The following is a 21,942-nucleotide window of genomic DNA, read 5'->3' on the forward strand; positions in this document are numbered from 1 at the left end:
CTCCAGGGTTAGGAAGAGGCCTTGGGGGTACGGTTATATTTGGAAAAAGCTACCTCTTTGATTGATGCTGGCCTTTTAGGGCCTCTCCTTCCTCTGACTTCCCTGGTGTGAGTTGCAGAGCTCAGCCTGAGACATCTGGTGAACCCATCTCTTTTTCCTCCAGGCTGCCCAGGGACTTGGCCCATAACTGCTCAGCAAGTCATTTCTGGTTATAGAGTCATCAGTGACCACAGAAGCACGTTCTCCGGTCAGGGCTCCAAGCCTGTGAAAGCTGGCCTTCCCCTGGCAGCTCATCCCCAGAGCGATAGCTCCAAGGAAACAAAACCAGAAAGCTACACCTACCCAGTACAAACATTTAGTCGAGGAGCACCTACTTTTCTGATGTCCTCTGTCGTGAGGTGCCCCAGCAAATTTCCCCTAAGTGTGATAGGGCAGCTCGGGCCTAGAGGAAGCTGTGTGTGGCTAGAGATGTGTTGCATGTCTGCAGCCTGAGCTCCCTGCAGGAGCTTGCAGCCCGAGGACGATGAGGAACAGAGGCGAACTGCACTCCTGAGGCAGCACCAGGGCTGGAGGCCTAGAATGCACTTCTTCTTATCCTCGAATTCTCCCATGTGCAGGGGGCTGAGTGAAGCATTCACCCCCACCTCTCCCTGCAGCCAAGTGTCCTGAATCCATCTTGTGATTGCTTTCCTGCCACAGGACACGGTTCTTCTCCCAGAACCTTTTACAGTTGACTCCATTTCATTCCAGGCTGTCTCAAGTGTTATCTCCATACCTGAGTTCTGGAAAGAGGATGGGAGGGAGGCAAGGAGAGCAGTCTCCCACTTGACAGCAAAACCAGGCTCAAGTTGGTTTGGTCCGTAAGGGCTGCAGTGAGACCTGGCCTCCTATCCGTTTGTTTCCTCCCCTGCACTACTCCCACCAGTTACGGGACTGGGGAAAAGTGGGGGGCTGTAGAGGGGCTGCTCCGGACCTTCTTCCCTTTAGCTCTTGGATCTTTGATCAAACTCTGATTTTTTAGTTTGACTTTTTATTTCTTTTTGACAGGATTGTAGTTTGGGGGTGGGGAGTTTAGGAGGAGCTGTCCTGAAAGAAGATAAACAGTGACGCAGAGGCGGCAGCAGCAGCGTAGGCAGTGGGCTGGGCCACCGGCCTGCCTGCCTGCCGTCTGGGAGGGCTGGGTGGAGGGCTCCCGCCCTGCACACTGGCCAGCTGGCTTGTGTTAAAGCGCTGGCTGAAAATAACTCTCATTGTCTGGGAGCTGCTACTGCGGCAGGGCTGGCTGTGGCCGCCAAGGGGGCTGAGGCGGCAGAGCTGGTACCTCCCACCTCCTTGGGCTCTTGCCCTTTGGGAGCGATGCCCAGCTGGCCACAGCTGTGGCTGCTGCCCACCAGTAGAGATACGTGGAGGGCAGGCTGGGCCACTCCTAGTGCTCTGTCCTTTTGGCAGCTGGGGTTGGGCCTTTGTGCCTGGTGTTGCTTGCTTTGCTGTTGGCTTGGGCAGAGTTGTTGGTTTGTGAGAGAACGCAGGGCGGGAACACAGGGCGGGAACGCAGTGCTCCAGCTCCTCCTACAGCAGTCTCCTGGGCTCCCAAACCTTGTGCCTCCTCACCATATTCTATCTCTGCCCATCTGTGTAATGGGCTGATCTGTGGGTGCCTAAGAGGACTTGTTGGCAGCTGTGGCCAGGGGCTCGGCAGCATGTGGTGCCCAGGATAGTGCTTCACTTAATCTCTGGGGAAGTTCTAGATTCAGCTTCTCAGACTCCCCACCCTCCATGGACTGAGCACAGGGACGGGGGCTACCATACTTGGGAGAAGTGTCAGCCATAAGGCACTTGGTGGGAGGTGGTTCTGAGAGGGAAAACACTGAGAAAACCAGCCCACATTCTATATTTGCTCAGAATAAACAGTCCCTACCTGCCTTCCCTAAAGACTCCAGAATCCCCTTCGCAGGAAAATTTCAGACATCCCTCTTCATGCCTCTCAGAGGAGCTGGGCCAGCGTTGGTCTCTGTTCCTAAGATTTATCATGATTGACTGGGACGAACAGAAACAGGAGTTTTTGGTCCTTCCTATTTCTGTTTGTTGGGTTTTCCCCAGACCCGGCCCAAGGAGACTGACAGAGTCAGGGGTGAGTCCCAGAGCAAGACCCACACCTTCAAAGGAAACTCCAACCCCACCGGCATTTCCCTTCCCCTGCTATGGGAAGGAAATGAGGAGGGGCTAACTGGCTAGGGGTACAGAGCAGGAAAGGGAAGGAAACCTCTGTGACCAGAGCCCCCTCATTCCTCCTTGGCTTCACTGGGGCTGACAGGGGGTGGGTGGGGAGTCAGGAAGCCTTGCTGGAGGGACTGAGCCCTTGCTCTCACAGAACCCAGGAGGGGGTTAGGCACTGATCAGGGCTCTGTGCCTGACCTCAAACTGGCAGTCAACCAGACCAGCCCTGCCGGAGAAGCATCAGACCCACCCCTTTCTGCTGCTTCCTGTTATAGGTTTTTATTATTAGATTTCTGGCTGGTTGCTCTGATTTAGGAACTAGTCTCAGAGTTGCTTTCGGTGTGAGTTCATCTTCCCCTTCTCCTTACATCTCTCTGGGGTCTCCCCTCCCTCCTCAAGGATGTTGGTATATAATTGTCTCCTAGTCTTAGGGACGGGAGGGCTGAGAGGGTGGGGGTAGGTATAAAGGATTACTCTGTCCCAAGCGTTGAGAAGCAGTGCTGAAGGAGGGACAGAGGCAGAGATAGAGACGACCGAGAAGCCAAGAGGGGTCCTTGGGATGTTAGAACATTACACCGGGTTCTCAAGAGGAAGGGGAACGAAACTGTTGAACACCCACAGTGTTCCAGACACATATGGACATAAAATATTTATCATTTAATCCTCAGAAAATCCTGTGAAGTAGTGAGATTATCTCTGTTTTATGGATGAGCTTTGAAGAGCCCAAAGTTGATCTTGGGCTCTCTGACTCCACAATTGGTGCCTCTGTTCCAAGACAGCTGCACCCCCTTTCTGTTCAGCAAGGGTTTCAGTGAAGAGTTAGCAAGAATTTAGCCTAGCTGCTGCCTTAAGAGAGCCCACAGTCTGTGTGGAACCACTGAACAAAAATGTCAAGGAAACACACCTTTGAGACCGGAACATGTCAGGTTTGTTCCCTGGCTGTCCCCGGAACTCAGGAAGTTGTCCTTCCTCAAGACGTCAGAAGCCTGCTGGACTCACACACGTTATCGATTAGAGTCAGAAGCCCTAATGCCTTTGTCTGGCAAGGAGAGAAACCCATGGTGGGTGGCTCCCACCCCGCAGCTGGGGACCGATTTCTTGTGGGAGTGCTGGAGGCTGAGGGAATTCCCCCACCCACTTCCTTCCCCGTCACACTTGGGCCCCACAGAAGCAGAGAAGCAGAGACAGCATCACTGTCTAGAAAGTGCCACACAAAGCTCTAGACTGGAGGCTGTGGGCCTGTGGTGACAGCTGATTCATGCTTTTGCCACCAGTGTCCGTACTCCAGAAGGCCATCTCTCTTGGGCATCTAAAGTTTTACCAGGTCCCTGAGGTGCCTCCTCCAGGCTCTTAGGCTAGGGTTCCCAAAGGGGGTGACTTTGTTCCGTCTCCGAAGCCCTGGGGGCACCAGACATTTCCTCCCCAGTTCACCTGGGGAGGTGGGAATGCGCGAGGCCACAGCAGCTGATAGTGGGTGGCTGAGGAAGTTGGTGTAGACAGGATGTGATGTCTGCCACAGTAGCAGCAACCCCACCCCGCACCGCCTTCTCCGCCAGTCACTTTCTTCCAGGGGAGACAACTATTTTCTATTTCCATGGCATAGACTTAGGAGAAACAGGCAGAAGACAATGAAGTGCTCAAGATGTACACAGAACCAGAACCAGGCCTGAGGTCTGTTTCTGCTCTGGTCTCACCTAGGCTTAGCTAGCAGCAGCCTGGCTGTGGTTAAGAGGGAGACATTGGTCTGAGCTCACCTTCAACCTTTGGGTCTCTGTTCTGTTGTGGCCTCTTGCCCCTGTCCTCTTCTCCACACAGACATGCTGATATTGGCCCTTAGCCTAGGAGTTACAGAGAGAACATTCGGGATTGTATTTGCCCAGCCAGCCATCCCTACTGCATCAGCAGTAGGGGGATTTGATTAGCCCCTCTTTCCTGCAGGAGTTCAGGCAGACTAGCAGGGCAGCAGAAACCATGAGGAGGGGTATGATGGGTGATCCTCTTCCCCTTCTTTCTTCTCTCCCCTGCCCCATTTTGATATTCCTAAACACTGAGCAAAAATCCCAACTGTACTCCTTTTTTGAAGTGTAGTGGAGCTGGGCCCATTACTCAGAACCAGGATGTCTTAACCTTAGGTTTACCATCCACTTACTCTCCACTAGGTGCCTATCATGGTATTAGACATTATCAGGGGTTGGAGACCATATGAATAGACACAGTCCTTTAGGGGTTAAGAGAGTGTTTAACTAGTTTAATAGTATGTGTGTAGATAAATACATAATAGATAAATCTAACAGAAACAAATGATATTTAAGGTTTTTCTTTCAGTTTCTTAGAATATGGAGGGCCGACTCCCAGGATACTCCCACTCTTCTGGAATAATGCAGGGCCTGTGTGACTCCCGAGGATCGTGGGTGCACACATTTTGTGTCCCCGGGGATGAGGATGTCAAGGAGTGGGCAGATGTAACCCAGTGGTCACGCTTGGGTGACCAGGGAGTTAGAGCTGAACTTGGAGCAGTAAGTAAGGGAGAGAAAGATGAGAGGAAGGCCTTTCAGGTGGCCTGCAGCGTGCTGGGGGAAGAAGTCAGATTTGTGGGAAGTCCTGTGGGTTATCAAACAGCCGTGGTACTTCAGGTAAGAGATCATATTTGATTCAGGAATATGGGGTGGGGGGCAGGTGCAATGATCTGCCTTTAGAGGCAAGGGCTATGACCTCCAACAAAGGCAGCCACGCTGGTTAGAAGAGAAGCTTGACTGGATGGGGGTAAAGGAGGGGAAGGTAGGACTGTTAGCCTCTGTGGGGATAGACCATGGGTGCCTTGGGCTTCCCTCACTCTTTATTCTTTCTTTATTCATTTAGCAAACAGTAGTGAGCAGAAGAAAATGACTCCTGGTCCCTTCCATAGTCTAGGTTAGAGTGTCTTTCAGTAAGGGGGTGGGACATTTTATTGTGTCTTAATTAATTGGAAGGTATGTCACAAGTAATTTGCTATTAATGATTAAAGTACTGAAATTGTGTAAATTATTTCCTTAGAAAAATGAGCAGTTATCTTCATGCTAAGGTCCTTCTCATGCATTTGTATCCCAGTATGGGGAAAAGGGGTAGACTCGTAGCATCTACATGGGCTGTGGCTGGTTCAGGATTCACCCTCGGTTGTGCACCATGCAGGAAGGCCACCCATCCCTCAGGCTGAGGGGGAAAAGCAGATTGAAAGTTGCTGCCTTAGGGGCGCCTGAGTGGCTCAGTCAGTTGAGCATCTGACTCTTGATTTCGGCTCCGGTCATGATTTCACAGTTCGTGAGTTTGAGCCCCATGCTATGCTCTGTGCTGACAGTGTGGAGCCTACTTGGGATTCTCTCTCTCCCTCTCTTTCTGTGCTTCCACCACTTGTGTTCTCTCTCTCAAAATAAATACATAAACATTAAAAAAAAAAAAGAAATGTGTTGCTTTAGACAGGTGGCTTTCAAACTTTTTTGCCTTGTCCCATGTTAAGAAACACATGTTATGGCCTGACTTCTGTGTGTGCATATGTATATGAAATTACTTAAGACATGAAAGAAACAAAAGTTTCATGAAACATTGCAGTTAATTCTGGTATCTTCTAGCCTATTCTATTTTAATCTGTTTTCATTTTAAAATAAAGTTAATCTCGGCTCACTAAATTGGAAAACATTGCTCAACCAAACTGAATTAAATATGAAGGGGAGGCAGATGGACTGCCCTGCCTCTCTGAGCCTTCCTTATCAACCACAGAGTGTCAGGGGGAAGCTGGGGGGTCCAGGAGGGAAAAGGTATGCATGCTCCAGCCTTTCTCTTCTCTGGGTGCAGGGAGCTTTCAGCCCATTGACTCAGGTTCTCTCCTCAGAGCTCCATGAACCTGCCTCCTGACAAGGCCCGGCTCCTGCGGCAGTATGACAATGAGAAGAAGTGGGATCTGATCTGTGACCAGGTACGAGGTTTGGGGCAGGTCCAGAAGCAGGGGTTGTGTCTTGGGCTGGACAAGGCAGCAGGGCCAAAGGCACTGACCATAGCCCTGGGGTCCCTCGAGAAACTCTGGCCTGGGCTTCACCTCGGTTCATGCTCGCTTTCTGTTCCAAGAGGATGCTCCCAACAGAGACCGGGCTGGTAGGCCAAGTTCCTCTCTAACTCCTACAAAGAGCTGTCTTGATTTCTTCCTGATGGGCAGGAGCCTGAGGAAGTTTGTGTAAGTCTAGCTGTCTGTCTGTCTGCAGAGGAGTGGAGTAGTTTTCCCCACAGACCGTGTTTCTGCCTTTCCTCAGGATGAGGGCTCTTCCTGGCAGGGTAGACCGAAGGACCGTTTCTTTCTCACTCTGCCCTAGACCTGCCTTTTCTCATTATTTACAGGCCTCTAGGAATGAGAAGACTCAGCCCCCTAGTCTTCTGTTCCCAAATCTCAGAACGTGAGGATGGAAAGCTCCCCAACATGAATGGTGTTTCAAGCTGGAAGAGAACATAGAGATTATCAGAACCAAGAACCAACACCCATGGCCTGGTTCTTTCCCTTGCTCACATTTGGAGACCACAGGCCATGAGGTTCTGAACTCAGATGGGCCTGTCTGGACAGCCAGGAGAGTCCACTTTTACTTCCTTACCTCCTGGGGTATGAAAGCACCTGGTGCAGGATGTAGGCCACGAGCTTACCCAGCACTTTGTCTTCAGCTTTGTCACAAATTTATTATTTCTTTTCAAGCACTGAGCAGAGTCATAATAGCTAACATTTATTAAGTACTTCTTGTGGACCGAGGACTTTACATATATTGAAGTGTCTCGTTTAGTCCTCACAAAAACCCTCAAGGAAGGCACTGCTATGTTTTACGGATGAAGAACCCCAAGGCTCAGTACCTTGCCTGTCACTTGGAGCCAACTCCATCTGTGCTATTATTATGCTCCACTGTCTCCCAAATCATTGACCTCTGGTAGAATTATGCTTCAGAGAGCCTAGCCCAAGTCCCCTCCTCTCCAGGGAAGGCCCATTTCCATGTGTTCTGCATTAAGCGGAGCTGGTGAGCATGGTCAGCTTGGGGGTTGCAGAACAGTAGCCGGTTGGTACTGAGTTTCTTTAATTGATAATGTCTCCAGTCTTTTTTAGGTCACACAATTTCAGCATTTCTCAAACCTTTCTTTTTTCTTTCATTTTGTGTTTAGTTTCTATTTCCTAACATTATGTTGTTCTCCTGGACCCTCTGCAGCCCCTCCCCGCTCCCGCCCCCCACCAACTCTTCAGATATCTCAGTTGTGAAGGCCCTAACAGGACCAGAATGCTTAAGAGTTTTCCCTGAGTTTTCTCTTGGGTCAGATGCGGGGATTGGGCCAAAATGGGGAGGGTATGGTCCTGTGCCCTGTGTGGAAAGGGATCGGGAGATGACCTCACCAAAAGCAGGCTTCAGCGTTTGAGGTTGCCTGAATTGTCAGGGCCCGGGGCCTGGGCAAGGAGCAGAAAGTGTGTTTGCAGCCCTGAATGTGTTAGTACTGTGACGCCAGTCTGGTCCCAAGTCTGGGTTTCAGGGCTGAGGAAGCTGCATTCTACAAGGCCTAGCTCCTCTCTCCGTGGCCCTCCTAATCCCAGCCCATCAGTTAGCTAGGCAGTGGGCACCGTTTCTCAATTGTATCTTTATTTTGGGTGCTATTCTCAGCTCTGTAATCCCCACATCTTATCAAGCAGCAGGCTCTTAAAATAATTTTCAGCATAGAAAAATATTTTAGGCTCAGAGATCACTAATTGGAGAAGGGGAAGATGGCAATAGATGGGAAGCACCTGAAAATAAGAAAGAGAACCTATGGTTTAGGTGATATTAAGGGCCAGGTGACGACTTTAGGAGGCTGGTCCCCTCACACTGGACACCATGAGTGTTCGACTTCCTCAGTGCTCTCCTCAGAACTCTGGGTGTCTGTGCGCACATGTGTGTTTCCCTCACAGGAACGGTTCCAGGTGAAGAATCCTCCCCACACTTACATCCAGAAACTCCAGAGCTTCTTGGACCCCAGCGTAACTCGGAAGGTGAAGTGTGAGGCAGGGAAGCCCCCCCTTGCTGTCCCTTACAGTCCTATGGGGTTTGGGGCGCAAACATTTTGACTCGGGGTGGGACATTTGCTTCTGAGCAATGGGACTTTGGTTGCTGGGTTTGGAGGCCATGGGTCCGGAGTGGCTGGCTAATAACAGAGGGAAGGCTTATAACCGCTCTCTTGTATCCCTTCCTTTTCCTTTTCTACCCCTTTTGTTTGTACTGCAAAGTTGGATTGGGGGCCTCCAATAGTGACAGGAAATTCCATGTTTACAGAAGTTCAGGAGGAGAGTTCAGGAGTCAACCAAAGTACTGAGGGAGCTGGAGATCTCACTTCGTACCAACCACATTGGGTGAGTCCGAATCGGCCATCAGGATCTGGTGTCTTCTGAGGATGGTTTGCCTGTTTACTTCCCTGCCATCAGGCACAGTTGCCCCTTGAATGGCTTTGGTTCCTCAGAGCTTCAGACTGTTCTTTTTCTGGCTTTTCTCCTTTTCAGCTCTGCCAGCTGCTGACTGATGCTGCTGGCAAGCTTGGGGCCTCTCCTGGGGTCTTCAGCCTGTGGCTTTGAGTAGAAGACATTCCCATAGCAGCTGAGACTAGAGTCTGCCTGTGGCCTGGGGCTGGGCCAAGGGAGGCCCAGAGAATGCTAGGAATTGGGGAGCATATTACATCGGGTAGCTGAGACCTCGTTCCTGGACTGTTTGGTGCCCAGAAGATTATTTTCTTGATTACAAGACAATCTTAGTTCATAAGCAGAAGAAGCTTCCTAGTGCACCAAGGAAGAAGATCTAAGGCAGTGGGGGCAAGGAGTTGAACGTCTTCTGTATCTACAGACCCTGGTACTGCCAACCTATTGATGGGGCCCCTGGGAACTTCGTGAGTCTTGTTTTCTAGTTTCTGAGTGGGAAACCAGAACTTGCTAAACAGGCAGAAGGCTAATGCCTGAGGGACAATGAAAGGTGGCAGTGGTCTCAGTTTTATAAAATCATAACCAATCAGAGTATATGTAGTGAAAGTGAGAGAGAGAGAGAGAGAGAGAGAGAGAGAGAGAGAGAGAAAGGTGTGTGTGTGTGTGTGTGTGTGTGTGTGTGTGTGTGTACACAAAGGATAGTGAGGGATACCTGATGTTGGACTGCAGGCAGGGCTACAATCCTGATCGAAGGGCCTGGCACAAATGTTGAGAACTTGCATGAGTGAGAAGTTGAGCCTGGGGTGGGGGTGGGGTGGCTGGGCAGGTGCCATCTCCAGGGTCCTGGGCTTCCTGAGAGCAGAGGTAGAATGAGCCAGATGACATCATCTGCATTTCCCCCTCTGTCCGCAACAGCCGCCCACTTGTTCACCCCAGGCTGAGTCTGCCTGGGGCTCTTATAGAGGCTACCTGTTTGTAGCCAGCTGCTGCAGCCATCACAGGGGAAATGGCACAGGAGAGAACAGGAAAGGGATAGTTCCTGGCCTCGGAGCTGTGCCTGGTGGCCAGAATTGGCTCCTACACCTCATCCACGAACCAGAATGAAAGCTGACATGCTAGGAAACTAAACCTCCGGCTTTATTTGGTAAATCCTCGCACAGGGAAAGAGTGACAGGGCCTCGTCAGCTACCCTGTGTGTGAGGGCAAGAGTGAAACAGATGGCAGCTCCCAATCCCACCTACCACCCGGCACCCTACCACAGGGCCTTCTCCTCCTCTCCCCTCCCCTCCCTCTCAGGCCCTCCTTTCTTTCATAGTAAGTCTAGCTGCATGAGGATGGGAGCCCGTTCTTCTCCGGAGAGGGGCTCAGAGCAGTGTGCGACACTCCCTTCTGCTCACCCCTTCTACCTGGTGCCTGCCTCTCTGGCCACTGGCCAGGGGCTGGGGCCAGAGCAGCACGGTTCCCAGGCCTGGGGCCTCTTGGCAGTTGGCACACAAGACAGAGGTCTGGACCTGGCCCTTGGTTCCCAGGGAAGAGCATAGTGTCTGGCATTTTAGGAGCTCCTGTTGTCTGTGGGGACGGGCCAGGCTGTGGTAATCATGTGGGGAGGGCCAGGCTCCTTCCTGGATTTCTGGGCAGGAAGAGTTTGTCAGGCTGGGGTGTGAGTGCTCCAGGGCAGTAGGAGCCCAGGGCAAGGTGGGGAGAGGAGGATCCTGCTTCTGTCATAGCCTGATCAGCCCGAGGGCCTGCCGAAGCTGGGTGTGCAGGGGCAGCCCAATGGGAACTCAGGCCCTGGAGCGGGGCAGGCTGGGAAGTGGGATTCCAGAGCCTCACCAGCTCCTCCTCTCTCTGGTTTGTATTGGTTTCTCTCCCTTGCCGAAGTGCCCTTTAACCTCTCCTCAAAGTGTCAAGATCCCGAAAATAGCAGTGTAGACTCAGACAGGAAATGAGAAGGGGGTGGGGAGCTGGAGAGCAGACAGACAGGAAACGGGAGGCCTGTTGGCCCCCAGAGAGGAAGCTAACTTCAGGCAGCTCCGGTGTCAGTCAGCCTCAGCTGAGCCTGGTGCTCTGGCCCAGCCTCTCACTGTAACCCAGGGTGTGGCCAGCAAACATGGCGCTGGTGTTCCAGCCGTGGGGGAGACGCGGCCTTGCAGGGCTGTGGGGTACAGCTGGCCTGTAAAGAGCCCCAGACATCCAAGGGAACAGAACGCTCAGGAGAGTCAGGGTTTTGTCCTGAGAGTTTTATATCTCTATGTGCTGTGGAATGAACCTGTCCTGTCACAGTGTTCCTGGGATCGGCTCTTGAATTTCCTTCCAGGGATATCTTAGGCCAAGAGGCCTGAAGGCAGAAGGATGGAAATGCCTGGTCCCTTGTCTTTAGGATCTTTGTTGTCCTCGTTCCTGCCTCTCTGGCTGAAGGGGCCTGAGTCCTCAGTCTGGCTGAGTGGTCATAGCCATTCTAGAATTACTTGAGTCCCTGACTATTCCCCCATCCTTTTCCTATTCTGCCAAACTCACCCTAACTAAACACAGAATCCCCACATATCTCTCTTTGCTCACTATGGTCCCAAATATCTTTCCTTGAACTTGGTGGACGGCCCCTTTGGCCCACCATGTCTCTGTTCCAGATTTCTCTTTGACCCCTCCTGCCTGTCTTTTGACTGAGACTCACTGGGGACCTGTGAGATGTTATTAGGCATAGCTCTGCACAGCGGCCTGTGGTAAATGCTCTTAATAAACCTCCCCACCTCCCCATAATTCTGCCAATAAACATCAAGCAGGGACAGTGCACCCAGTGTTGTGCTAGACCTCAAGGACACAAAATGATTGAGTCAGGTCCCTGCCATTTAGGAGAGGATACCTGAAAGCTTGTTTGGCTGACATGGTATTGGAAGGCCTTGTACCTTTCCCCATTCCTGGCTCCCCAACCTAGCAGAGGTCTAGGCCAGTGATGTGACCGTAGATGAGTCTGCCGTGGGTTTTGAACTTCAGCATTTTCCCAGCCTGGTGCTAAGTTCCAGAGGATTCAGGAGTGGGTGTTGGGTCAGAGGCCCCTCCTCACCCTCGACTCACTTTAGCAGACCCCTCCACTATGTTTCCTTTATCTGCAGGTGGGTGCGAGAGTTTCTGAATGATGAGAACAAAGGCCTGGATGTGCTGGTGGATTACCTGTCCTTTGCCCAGTGTTCTGTCATGTGAGTACCACCCTGGGGCCAGGGCTCAGGACCAACAAGGGAGGACACAGTCCCATTCTGATTTGCTTAGGAGGGGTGAGGTTGCCGTAGTGAAGATGGGAATGGAGATCCCAGGCCAAGACGAAGAGCCCAGGCAATGGTGTGGGAATGGACAGGCAGCCAAGGGGATGTCTGGGATCTGCAAAGAATGCCAGGTGGGGAACAGAAGGAGAACGATATGGAAAGGGCACTCGGGATCAGAACTCAAAGGATCCAGACTCCAGGCTGAGAGTCAAAGGAAACGTCCTGGATTCTGGGAGAGATGCCTGGTGGGATTCATTCCTTTGGAAAACTGTCTTTAAGATTCTCCTTTGGGTCTCCAAATGTGAGATGCGAGAGGGTTACTCCAGGTCATTGCTGAAGGGCCCTAGGAGCAGTGGACATGACCTTTGACCCAAACTAAAAATGAAGTATTCAGGAGGCTTTTTCAAGCAGGTTGGGGGTTGGAGGTAGCCCTAAGCGAATTGGTACAGATGAGAAGGCAGCATGAGGTGGTGAAAAAAACGAGGGCTTTCAAAGTATGACAACCACAAAGCTGGTTGTGGGTCTCGGTTATGTCCTTTACTATCCATGTGACCTCAAGCATATTTACGTCCTCTTCTATAAAAGGAGATCCATGTTCCAGGGTTGTTGTAAGGTTTAGACGATAATGTGTGTAAAGCAGTTAGTGGTGTTTGGAACGTAGTAAGTCCATATTGCCCTGGCCACTTTAGTGTTAATTATGATTATTCAAGGCGGTGTAACCTACCATAATTACCTGAATATATGGAAAGAGGGATTACAGTGATCATTCATGTGATGACCAATAAATACTTCAGACTTCTACCCAAGACTTAAGTCAGCCCTTGGCTGACTAATCATCCCAGTTTGCCCAGGGTTTTTCCCAGTGTTAGCACCAAAAGTCCCGAGTCCTGGGAAACTCCTCAGTTCTGAGACTCGGTCCTAGCCTAGACTTTCACTTTTGTTGTTACTGTCCTTGCCCATGGCCATTCTCCTTTGTCTAGCAGATCTTCAGTCTTCTCTCTTTAGGGGTTTGAACTAATGCCTCTCCTAGGTTTGGCCTGTCACTTTTTCCAGGTCACCCCCTGTTAAAATCAAGAGTGGCCTAGTCCTCATTCCCATTCCTGCAGAACTCATGCCTCATGATCCTCCTATCCCTTTAAAAACCACTCTTTTTATAGAAAGAAATGAAAAACATTTGCTGAAGTGATTTTTTTTTAAATTCAGAGCTTTTATAGTAAAAAGATGTAGATCATTTTTCCAAATAAGCCTATCTCATTTGAAAAGCAATCAAATCCCAGCTGCTCAAAACCAAAATACACTGGATCCTCAGTATAGTAGTGTCCACAGCAGTGCCTTTGACTCTGTTTTTGAAAGAAAGATTCAGGGCAGAGGGAAGGGGGTAGAGGGGAAAGAAAGTGTGTTTTGAGAAGGGTTGAAAGGAAAAGGGTGAAGCCGGATAGAGTTTGGGTGAAGGCATTTATTTGTAAACTGCATGTACCAGTGCTAGGGAATACTATTATTGATTGAGGGAAGCCACTGCCAAGCCACTGGCAAATTTCCCTGTCAGGGAGACTCCTCTGATGTTTACTTGAGAGCCCATCGAACATCTGATCGTCAAGACTCTGCAGCCTGCTCTGGCCCCTTTGGAGTATTCAGATATCTGCAGATATCATTTCTCATTTCAGAAAGCCTTGGCCTCTGTGCCTTTGACCCTGGGGCTATACATGTCTGAGCAGAAGGTTCCTTGGGGGAAGAGCCTGTAGGAGATGCTCGTTCAGTCCTTAATGACCTACTTGGGGGAGGAGGACAGGAAAGAAGAGTGGGGCTTGTTTCTCAGATGTGGGGATTTGTAAAAGACAGTGCCCCATGGGTTTGTGACCTCAAGCTGCCCTTCTTGCCCTGGTCACACTCCCAAACTGCTGATGGTGATCACAGAAGTAGAAAGTGACAGAGAAACTGTCCCAACTCCTGTAGGCACTAAGAACCCCAGTCCACACCCTCGACCTGTGATTTCTTCCCCAGGGAAGCTGAAGCCCAAGGAGCCTCTATACCAGAAAATCTAGAAGTCTCAAGTAGAACCACAGAAAACCCAGTCACTAAAAACCAGTGCTGGGATGGGACCATGGTACTCTTGAACATAGAGGACTGTCCCACTCTAGGTTGGCTGGGACCCCCATTCCCTTCCATTCAGACCTGCCCTCGTGAACCCAATTCAGAACCAACTGGGCCACTACAGGGCACCCCTTTGGCCGCTGCCGCTTGCCAGCCAGCAAGACCTGCAGTTGACCTGTTCCCCACCACCCTTCCACAGGGCAGCTTCTCCATGGGGAGCCACAGCTTCTCTGGGATGTCCTGTCTAAGGCCAGGAGTGCAGAAAGACTGCCAGCTCCCTGGGTCCCTTTGGGCCCAGGAAGAGGTCACTCCTGGAGTTGCCCGGCCAGTGGGGAGCAGCAGCTCACCTGCATCAGCCTTCCCATGTCCTCCGGCCCTCCTCCTCATTGCTGCCTGTGCCTGTACTGCCCTTGTCCTGTGTTGGTGGCTCTCCTGACCAGAGTTGGGTCTCTGCTGCCCAACTCTGCTTGCTCTTCTTGCCCTCTTTGCTTTTCATTGCCCTAGAGGTCCAAGTGGGGGGAGGTGGGCTTGCCAGGGGGCTTAGCACTGAATTTCTCCTGTACGTGCGCTTGTGTGTCCTTTCCTGCTCCAGGTTTGACTTTGAGGGTCTGGAGAGTGGTGACGATGGCGCATTTGACAAGCTCCGGTCCTGGAGCAGGTCTATCGAGGACCTGCAGCCACCCAGCGCCCTGTCAGCCCCCTTCACCAACAGCCTCGCTCGCTCTGCGCGCCAGTCTGTGCTCCGGTATGTGTGCTCTTGCTCTGCCCGCCTGCCTCCCATCCTAGCCCCCAGTCCAGGTTGTGGGTGACAGCGGTGAGTGCTCATTGCTCCTCCCTCCACTCTTGCTTCCAGGCTCAGCTCTCTTGCCCTCTGCCTGCCAGTCTGTCTCTGGTCTGTCCTCTCTGTCTCCTTGATTCTGCCCAGCAATCTGTCCTGGGTAAGTACATCACCCTCGGCTGTGCCCACCCCATCTGGGGTTCCAGCTCTCCCCTCTCCGCACTCCCCTCCTAGGGGCCCCCTCCATTCCTCTTTTTCACTCTGCCCTTCCTCCCAGCCTCTTGGGCAAGACTGTCCCTCACCCAGCTCCCTGGTCTTCACTGGGTGATCAGTTCCTGCCCTCATGTCTGTTTCCCTCTGGCTCTGCTTTCTGCCCCATCAGCTGCTCCGAGACCAGCTCCCAACCAACCTACCTGCTGCTCACCTTCCCTTCACTTCTTCCTTTAGGACTTTTCTCTCCAAGGCTGCCTTGTGTTCATTTTTTTTGCAGTATTTTAACAGACTTCCTGCCCAGAGGCAGGTGGACAGACCGGATGACTTTTCAGAGCCCCTCCTACACAGGGAGGCTTTCCTTTGGGCCCTGTGGCCCTTTCTGTGGTCTCTGTCCCTCTCGTGGCCATGCTTTTCTTCTGGTCTCCTTTGGGTTTTGTCCTTCTGACTCTGCTCATCATTCTAGTCCTGCGTGAGCAGCCACCATTTGTGCTTCCTCTTTCTTTCATGAAACATCATTGGGGCAAAGCCAGATGTAGCCCCCAGCCCTCCTATTGCCTTTGGGGTCTGCTCTGCCCTTTCCGGGACGTAGAAGTGGGATGGGAGCCAAGATGCTCCTGCCCCAGGGAATTTGTGGAAGATGCAGCGACTGGAAGGAGGAGGAGGGAAGGCAGGGATAAATGTCTCCCTGGATCCATCTGGAGGACTAGGAAAGCCTGCACATCTACTGTTGTACTTTGGAGGGCCCCTGGGCTCAGGATGGTTTGGGCACTGATTATAAAGCTGGGATCCTGGATATTTACTCACAAAGGCCTATTGCAGAGAGATGAAAACAGCTGAACACCCTGTCCCCTTCCTCCGTCCCCCACTCTCTAGGCTGTTGGGTCAAGGTCTCCTGTCCCCCTTTTGTGCTGCTTCTGTCGGGGTGATGGTGAGCGCTCCTAGACCCTTCACCAGCAGCCCCCTCTTCCCCAGGTATAGCACTCTCCCTGGGCGCAGGGCCCTGAAGAACTCCCGCCTGGTGAGCCAGAAGGATGACGTCCACGTCTGTATCCTCTGTCTCAGAGCCATCATGAACTATCAGGTAAAGGGGCAGCACTAGCCTTCGATGCCCCGCCTGTTCTGCCTCATCTGCCAAACTAGAAGAGCTAGGAGGGCACCAGCTTGTAAAAGATGATTTTGAAAAAAAGAAAGGAAAAAAAAAAGACACATTTGCTGGCAGGCCTATAGTCCAGGAGATCCAGCCGGGATATACCTTCCTCAGCATCAAGGTTTTCCTTCCTCTGTCCTTTCCCCTTGTTATAGTACGGATTCAACCTGGTCATGTCCCACCCCCATGCTGTCAATGAGATTGCACTCAGTCTCAACAACAAGAATCCAAGGTAAGTTCCTTCACTCCCCTTTCCTCCCCACTGTGCCCAGGGCTCTGGAGATTTGGGCTCCACTTATCCCTTATAAGTCCTGCCTGGCTTTTGAGTCCTGTGGCCCTGGTCAGTGCCTTGGTTCGGCTCCCTCACTTCAGCTTAAGGAGAAGGAGTGTCCCTGGCTTCCCTCTGGTCTGCACAGCTTAGTGAGGGGCAAGACTTCCTTCCTCTGCTTCCTTTCCAAAACCCACTCCCCTCACTTCTGAGGCTGTCTCCACTCTCTGAAGGGACTCACCTAGTTGTAGAAGTGAACTGTATGGTGGCTAGGGTGGGGAGCTAGGGTGTTAATTGTTTTTCTTCATCCCTTAGGACCAAAGCCCTTGTCTTGGAGCTCTTGGCAGCCGTGTGTTTGGTGCGGGGAGGTCACGAAATCATTCTTGCTGCCTTTGACAATTTCAAAGAGGTCAGTCTCCTGCATCTGTGTGTGTGTGTGTGTGTGTGTGTGTGTGTGTGTGTGTGTGTTTGGTGAGGAGGTGGGGAGCCAGGTAGGTAAGCACCCTTTCCTGTGATCTCACACATCCCAGTGATTCTAACATCTTGTGCTTAGCTAAGTAGCCAGTCCCACTGCTTCTTTCTTTTCTTTTCTTTTCCTTTTCTTTTCTTTTCTCTTTTCTTTTCTCTTTTTGATTCCTTCTCTTTTCTTTTCCTGTTCTTTTTTCTTTTCTTTTCCTTGTCTTTCCTTCTTTTCTTTTCTTTTTACCAAAAACAGAACTTCAGTCTTAGCAGATCTTATGGCAGGACAGCTCCTGAATGGCCAGCTAAAGATGCCCTCATTTGAGGGCTGTAGTCCAGCGGCCCTACCTGGCCATGCATCAGGATACCTGAAGAGCTTGTTAAACTTACAGACCCCTGGGAGGCCTGAGTACCTGTGCTTTAACAGGCTTCCCAGGTGGCTTTGAGGTGGTGAACCCACCGGTAGAACCCAAGGTAGATGTGTTTGTGGTGGGAGGAGAAGACAAGCAAGGATCTTCCTGAGTTATTGGCTGTTATTGGTGAGGGGAGAGGAAGCTCCTACTTGGAATTTCCCCAGCCTCTGGCCCTGGCTGTGAAACTCTCATCTGCTTGAACGTAGGATTCCTCGACATCCAGTTGCAGCTGCTGGCCCCACCCCTTCCTCCTCTCTGGACCTTTTCCCTAGCATCCATTGTTCAAGCCAGGAAATAGCTCTTCCTCCTAGAAGCCAGAGGCTCAGAGGAGTCTCTGGACCCATCTTAGCACAGGGCTTTCCTGCACCCTGCCAGTCTCCTGTGTCCCTACTCGGACTTCAGCCTCCTGCCTCAGCCATGGCCTCCAACCTTCCTCCTGCCTCCTTCCTTCCTTCAATAACTGACCAACAGTGTTTCTTCTTGGCCTACCCCAGAGGCACCTAAAGTCCTGGTTAATGGCACAGGCTTTACTGGGTTCCCTCAGCAAGTTGATGTGGGGATCAGGGACCCCGGGCAGATGCCAGGTCCCGGGCTTTCTTCTGCCTGACAAGTTTGTTAAACTTACAGGCTTTCTTCTAAGTGTCCCAATGGCCCCTTGCATAGAAAGAGTTGTAGTTCAGCTTAGTCTGACTGACTAACCAGTCAGTCCCTCTGCCATGATGTTCCTGGGAGCCAGGGCTCAAGGGCTTGAGTTCTGCGTGGGATAGATCTTTTCACTGAGAAAATTTGTTTGTTCAGGTATGCAAGGAGCTGCACCGCTTTGAGAAGCTGATGGAGTATTTCCGGAATGAGGATAGCAACATCGACTTCATGGTGAGGAACTGAGCCTGGGTCAGGCACATGCCCAGCAGGTCCCATGCTCCTGGAGAACGAGGCCAGGCCAACAGCATATCTTGATATTCTGTGTTGAACCTAGAAGGATTCTCTCTACTCAGTAAATGCTCCTTGTCCACTCACCTACCCTAGAGAGCTTTTAGAAACGTCAGGGCAATGTCATTTTTGTGTCTTGGGTCTACCTCCTTTGCCCCCTTTTGTGACCTTGCATGGGGTCTTTAGTTAAGTAGTGTTGTCTCAAGAAATACCTGCTGATGTACAAAGGAAATAAGTTGCATCTTCATTTCCATCTATTTCTCGTGTAATTTACTTGTCTTCATAAACTGAATATTAAGTTTGATATTTTTAAGTTAAAATACTCATTATTCCCAGAAAGACTCAATTTTTTTATTCACTCCTTTTTTTTTAAGTTCGTTTACTTATTTTACGAGAGAGAGAGTGTGCATGAGTGGGGGAGGGGCAGAAAGAGAGGGAGAGAGAGAATCCCAACGTGGGGCTCAATCTCACGAACTGTGAGATCACGACCTGAGCCAAAACCAAGAGTTGGGAGCTTAACTGACTGAGCCACACAGGTGCCCCTATTCACTCCTTTTGATTATCCAACAGATGATACTGATTCTAACACCCTGGCTCTTCCGTCTCTCCTTTCCCTTCCTGCCTCTGACCCTCTGGGCTGCTTCTCCAGGTGGCATGCATGCAGTTTATCAACATCGTGGTGCACTCAGTAGAGGATATGAACTTCCGGGTCCACCTGCAGTATGAGTTTACCAAGCTGGGGCTGGAGGAGTTCCTGCAGGTGAGCTGGGCCAGAGTCCTCACAGGTGAGGAGCTGGGGGGGCAGAGGACCAGCTTAGTCACATCACAAAGGATTTTTTCTTTTACAAGAGCCTAGTCACGGATGCTCCTGGAACCCTGCCTGTCTTCTGGGGCCTGGGTCTCAGGCCCTCCTGCACAGGGCTCTCCAATTAGGCAGCTCCACTGGGTGAGAATGTGACGTGGGTGCAGAGGAACTCCTTGGGTCTTATGCTCTAGAAAGTGGTCATAGAGGGTGGTAAGGACTGAGTCTCTCTCAGGAGGCTCCCCCAACTACTACTCTCTCTGTTTTTTCCAGAAGTCAAGGCACACAGAGAGTGAGAAGCTGCAGGTGCAGATCCAGGCATACCTGGACAATGTGTTTGATGTGGGAGGTTTGTTGGAGGATGCTGAGACCAAGAACGTGGCCCTGGAGAAGGTGGAGGAGCTGGAAGAACATGTTTCCCATGTAAGTAGTCTTTTTTTGCTGCCAGGACCACTGTTGAGGGAGGGGAGAGGAAGGGGACATCTCAGTTCCAGGAATCTTGACCTGACCCACTTGCCTCCAGATTGAGTCCCAGGGAAGCCTTGGAACTCAGCATGCTCTGACTCAGGCCCTGGATCATCCACAGATTCGAACACACACTGACCTCCAGGACTGGGCGTGGGGTGGCCTCAGGCTTGAGAGAGTCAGATGTGGTCTATTTCAGGTGGTCTCAGACCCTGGGCCCATGGGAGTGATGTAGGGAAGCCACTGGGCCACGCTGCCTTAGGAGTAGAGGGGTACAGGGGTCGGGCCCAGGTCCTGACTGAGATAAAAAAGTACCCAGGCTTTAGGGTCAGCGCCAAATCTACCCTTCCCATCCTGTAGCTCACGGAGAAGCTTCTGGACCTAGAGAACGAGAACATGATGCGTGTGGCAGAGCTAGAGAAGCAGCTGCTGCAGCGGGAAAAGGAACTAGAGAGCATCAAGGTACCAAGTAATCTGGAGAAGGGAGTCTCTGACGGGTACTGGGTGCCAGGGCCTGGGGATCTGGCTTTTCTTTCTCTCTCCTTCTCCCTTCCTTCCTTCCTTTCTTTTTTCTTTCTTTTTGATATTTTTCCTATCAATTTATTTTTTTATCTCTTTGCTCTTTCATATAGCTAGCTGCATCCTATTATATGAAGTGCATCTGACAATTGTAATTTTTTTAAATTATTTTTTTGATGTTTATTTATTTTTGAGATCGAAAGACACAGAGTGCCAGCAGGGTGGGGCAGAGAGAGAGGGAGACACAGAATCTGAAGCAGGCTCCAGGCTCTGAGCTGTCAGCACAGAACCTGATGCGGGGCTCGAACTCACAAACTGTGAGATCATGACCTGAGCCGAAGTCGGACGCTCAACTGACTGAGCCACCCAGGCACCCCTGAAAATTGTGGTTTTTTTATTTGGCGTTTCTTTCTTGAGATTTTCGTGTCTTTGAAAATCCAGATCTTGATTCACACTTGAGGCATTCACATGAGGGTGGGCTGATGATTTCACCCTAATTTTTAGTTGGAGAGGGAAACTGAATCCAAAGTGGGCCAGACACACACAGAGGAGGGTGGGAGCAGGTGGGGCCCTGCGTGATGAGAGGGCCGAGTAGCCCATGTGCTAGCCACCAGGTATCCTAAGTCAGGAGACCAGAGGCTTAGCATATTTAAGCGCTTCTCTGCCCCTCACCTCACCTGTTGTTACAGAGTCATGCCCCAACCTACCTTTTCTTCCAGAGGGATACGATTATATTGGTTCTACTGAGCTTGGTCAACATCTGCCAGGCCCCTGCTAAGAGTCCAAAGTGCCGTCCTGGGGAATGCGGAGGATACAGAGATGGCTAGGGCAGGCTCTTGTCCACAGGGGGCTGCCACCAGAGTGGTTCTACAAGGCCAAGTCAATGAGAGCAGTATCGAGGAACAGAGCGCTGAGGGCAGTGTGGCAGGAGGCTAGAGGTGGGCCCGGGAGGTTTACATAGGAGCAGCTTCTGACCCAGGCCTTGAGGAACCAGCAAGACTAAGGCTGGGTCCGGGAGGAAGCGCACTGGAAGGTGCCAGCTGGGCCAACGGCTCTTCTGCTCATCTCTTGTTCTGTGGAACAGCCTCCCCAGCCCCCACCTGGGTTTCCGCTGCTCTCTGCCTCTGGGCACCCTCCCAGAGACCCTAGCTGAGAGACCTGGGTAGGGGCAATGACTGCTGCGTGTGCCTTCCACTTATGCTTTCCTTAATGGTGCTGTCTCCCGATAGGAGACTTACGAGAACACGAGCCACCAGGTACACACCCTGAGGCGGCTCATTAAAGAGAAGGAGGAGGCCTTCCAGCGCAGATGCCACTTAGAGCCCGGGGCCCGGGGCCTGGAGTCAGTGGGCAGTGAGGCCCTGGCCCGGGTAGGCCCTGCAGAGCTGAGTGAGGGCATGCTGCCCTCCGACCTGGACCTTCTGGCTCCAGCCCCACCACCTGAGGAGTCCCTGCCTCTGCCTCCACCGCCAGCTCCTCCCCTGCCCCCTCCACCACCCCCATTACCAGGTGAGGAGAACCCTAGGAGTCCTGAAGGTCTGAAGGGCAGCCTCATCTTGGGGCCAGACCAAAACCTGGGCCCGTAGTGCCTCCCTTAGGGAGAAGCCGGGGATGTGGGTAGAAGGATGTGAAGTCAGGTGGGGGAGGGTTGAGGGAGGGCAAGAATCTGAGGGAGGCTCAAGTTACTGGGCAGGGGGTGTCCAAGGGTGGACGTGGGTCTGTTTTAAGGATTATGAAGGTGCTGCTCCTGATTCCTCTGTGGAAAGCCGAAGAGAGGGCTTAGACCAGAGCAGAAGACAGGGAGCCAGAGGCTAGTGAGACCTGCCCTACCAGAGTTAGGACCCCTGGGAGCCAGAGGGGCAGGGAGTTCACACATCCTCTTTCCCCAAGAGGCTTTGAAGACAGGTTGGGCAGCACTGGGGAGGGCGTCTCTAAAGAGGCTTTTGG

The 21,942-nt window shown here is 51.6% G+C and overlaps 1 protein-coding gene across 8 annotated transcripts in view; it reads left to right on the top strand.

Annotated features, from left to right (window-relative positions):
- FMNL3 (formin like 3) overlaps nucleotides 1–21,942 on the top strand; it is a 54,123-nt gene that overhangs the window by 25,817 nt on the left and 6,364 nt on the right. For 2 of the 8 annotated variants that reach the window (XM_058742860.1, XM_058742862.1), the window contains exons 1-14: nucleotides 4,581–4,850; nucleotides 6,083–6,166; nucleotides 8,156–8,236; nucleotides 8,517–8,593; nucleotides 11,764–11,847; nucleotides 14,594–14,746; nucleotides 15,965–16,073; nucleotides 16,295–16,371; nucleotides 16,723–16,816; nucleotides 18,078–18,152; nucleotides 18,859–18,969; nucleotides 19,285–19,434; nucleotides 19,837–19,938; nucleotides 21,225–21,504. In XM_058742860.1, coding sequence (XP_058598843.1) covers nucleotides 4,596–4,850; nucleotides 6,083–6,166; nucleotides 8,156–8,236; nucleotides 8,517–8,593; nucleotides 11,764–11,847; nucleotides 14,594–14,746; nucleotides 15,965–16,073; nucleotides 16,295–16,371; nucleotides 16,723–16,816; nucleotides 18,078–18,152; nucleotides 18,859–18,969; nucleotides 19,285–19,434; nucleotides 19,837–19,938; nucleotides 21,225–21,504 — 1,732 coding nt within the window. In that variant the 5' untranslated portion in view covers nucleotides 4,581–4,595. Of the gene's footprint in view, nucleotides 1–4,580; nucleotides 4,851–6,082; nucleotides 6,167–8,155; nucleotides 8,237–8,516; nucleotides 8,594–11,763; nucleotides 11,848–13,988; nucleotides 14,015–14,593; nucleotides 14,747–15,964; nucleotides 16,074–16,294; nucleotides 16,372–16,722; nucleotides 16,817–18,077; nucleotides 18,153–18,858; nucleotides 18,970–19,284; nucleotides 19,435–19,836; nucleotides 19,939–21,224; nucleotides 21,505–21,942 lie in introns of those variants that run through there. The other 6 variants (XM_058742865.1, XM_058742864.1, XM_058742861.1 and 3 more) reach the window with 5 other exon arrangements.

The sequence above is a fragment of the Neofelis nebulosa genome, chromosome 8, assembly GCF_028018385.1.
Source record: "Neofelis nebulosa isolate mNeoNeb1 chromosome 8, mNeoNeb1.pri, whole genome shotgun sequence".
NCBI lineage: Eukaryota > Metazoa > Chordata > Mammalia > Carnivora > Felidae > Neofelis > Neofelis nebulosa.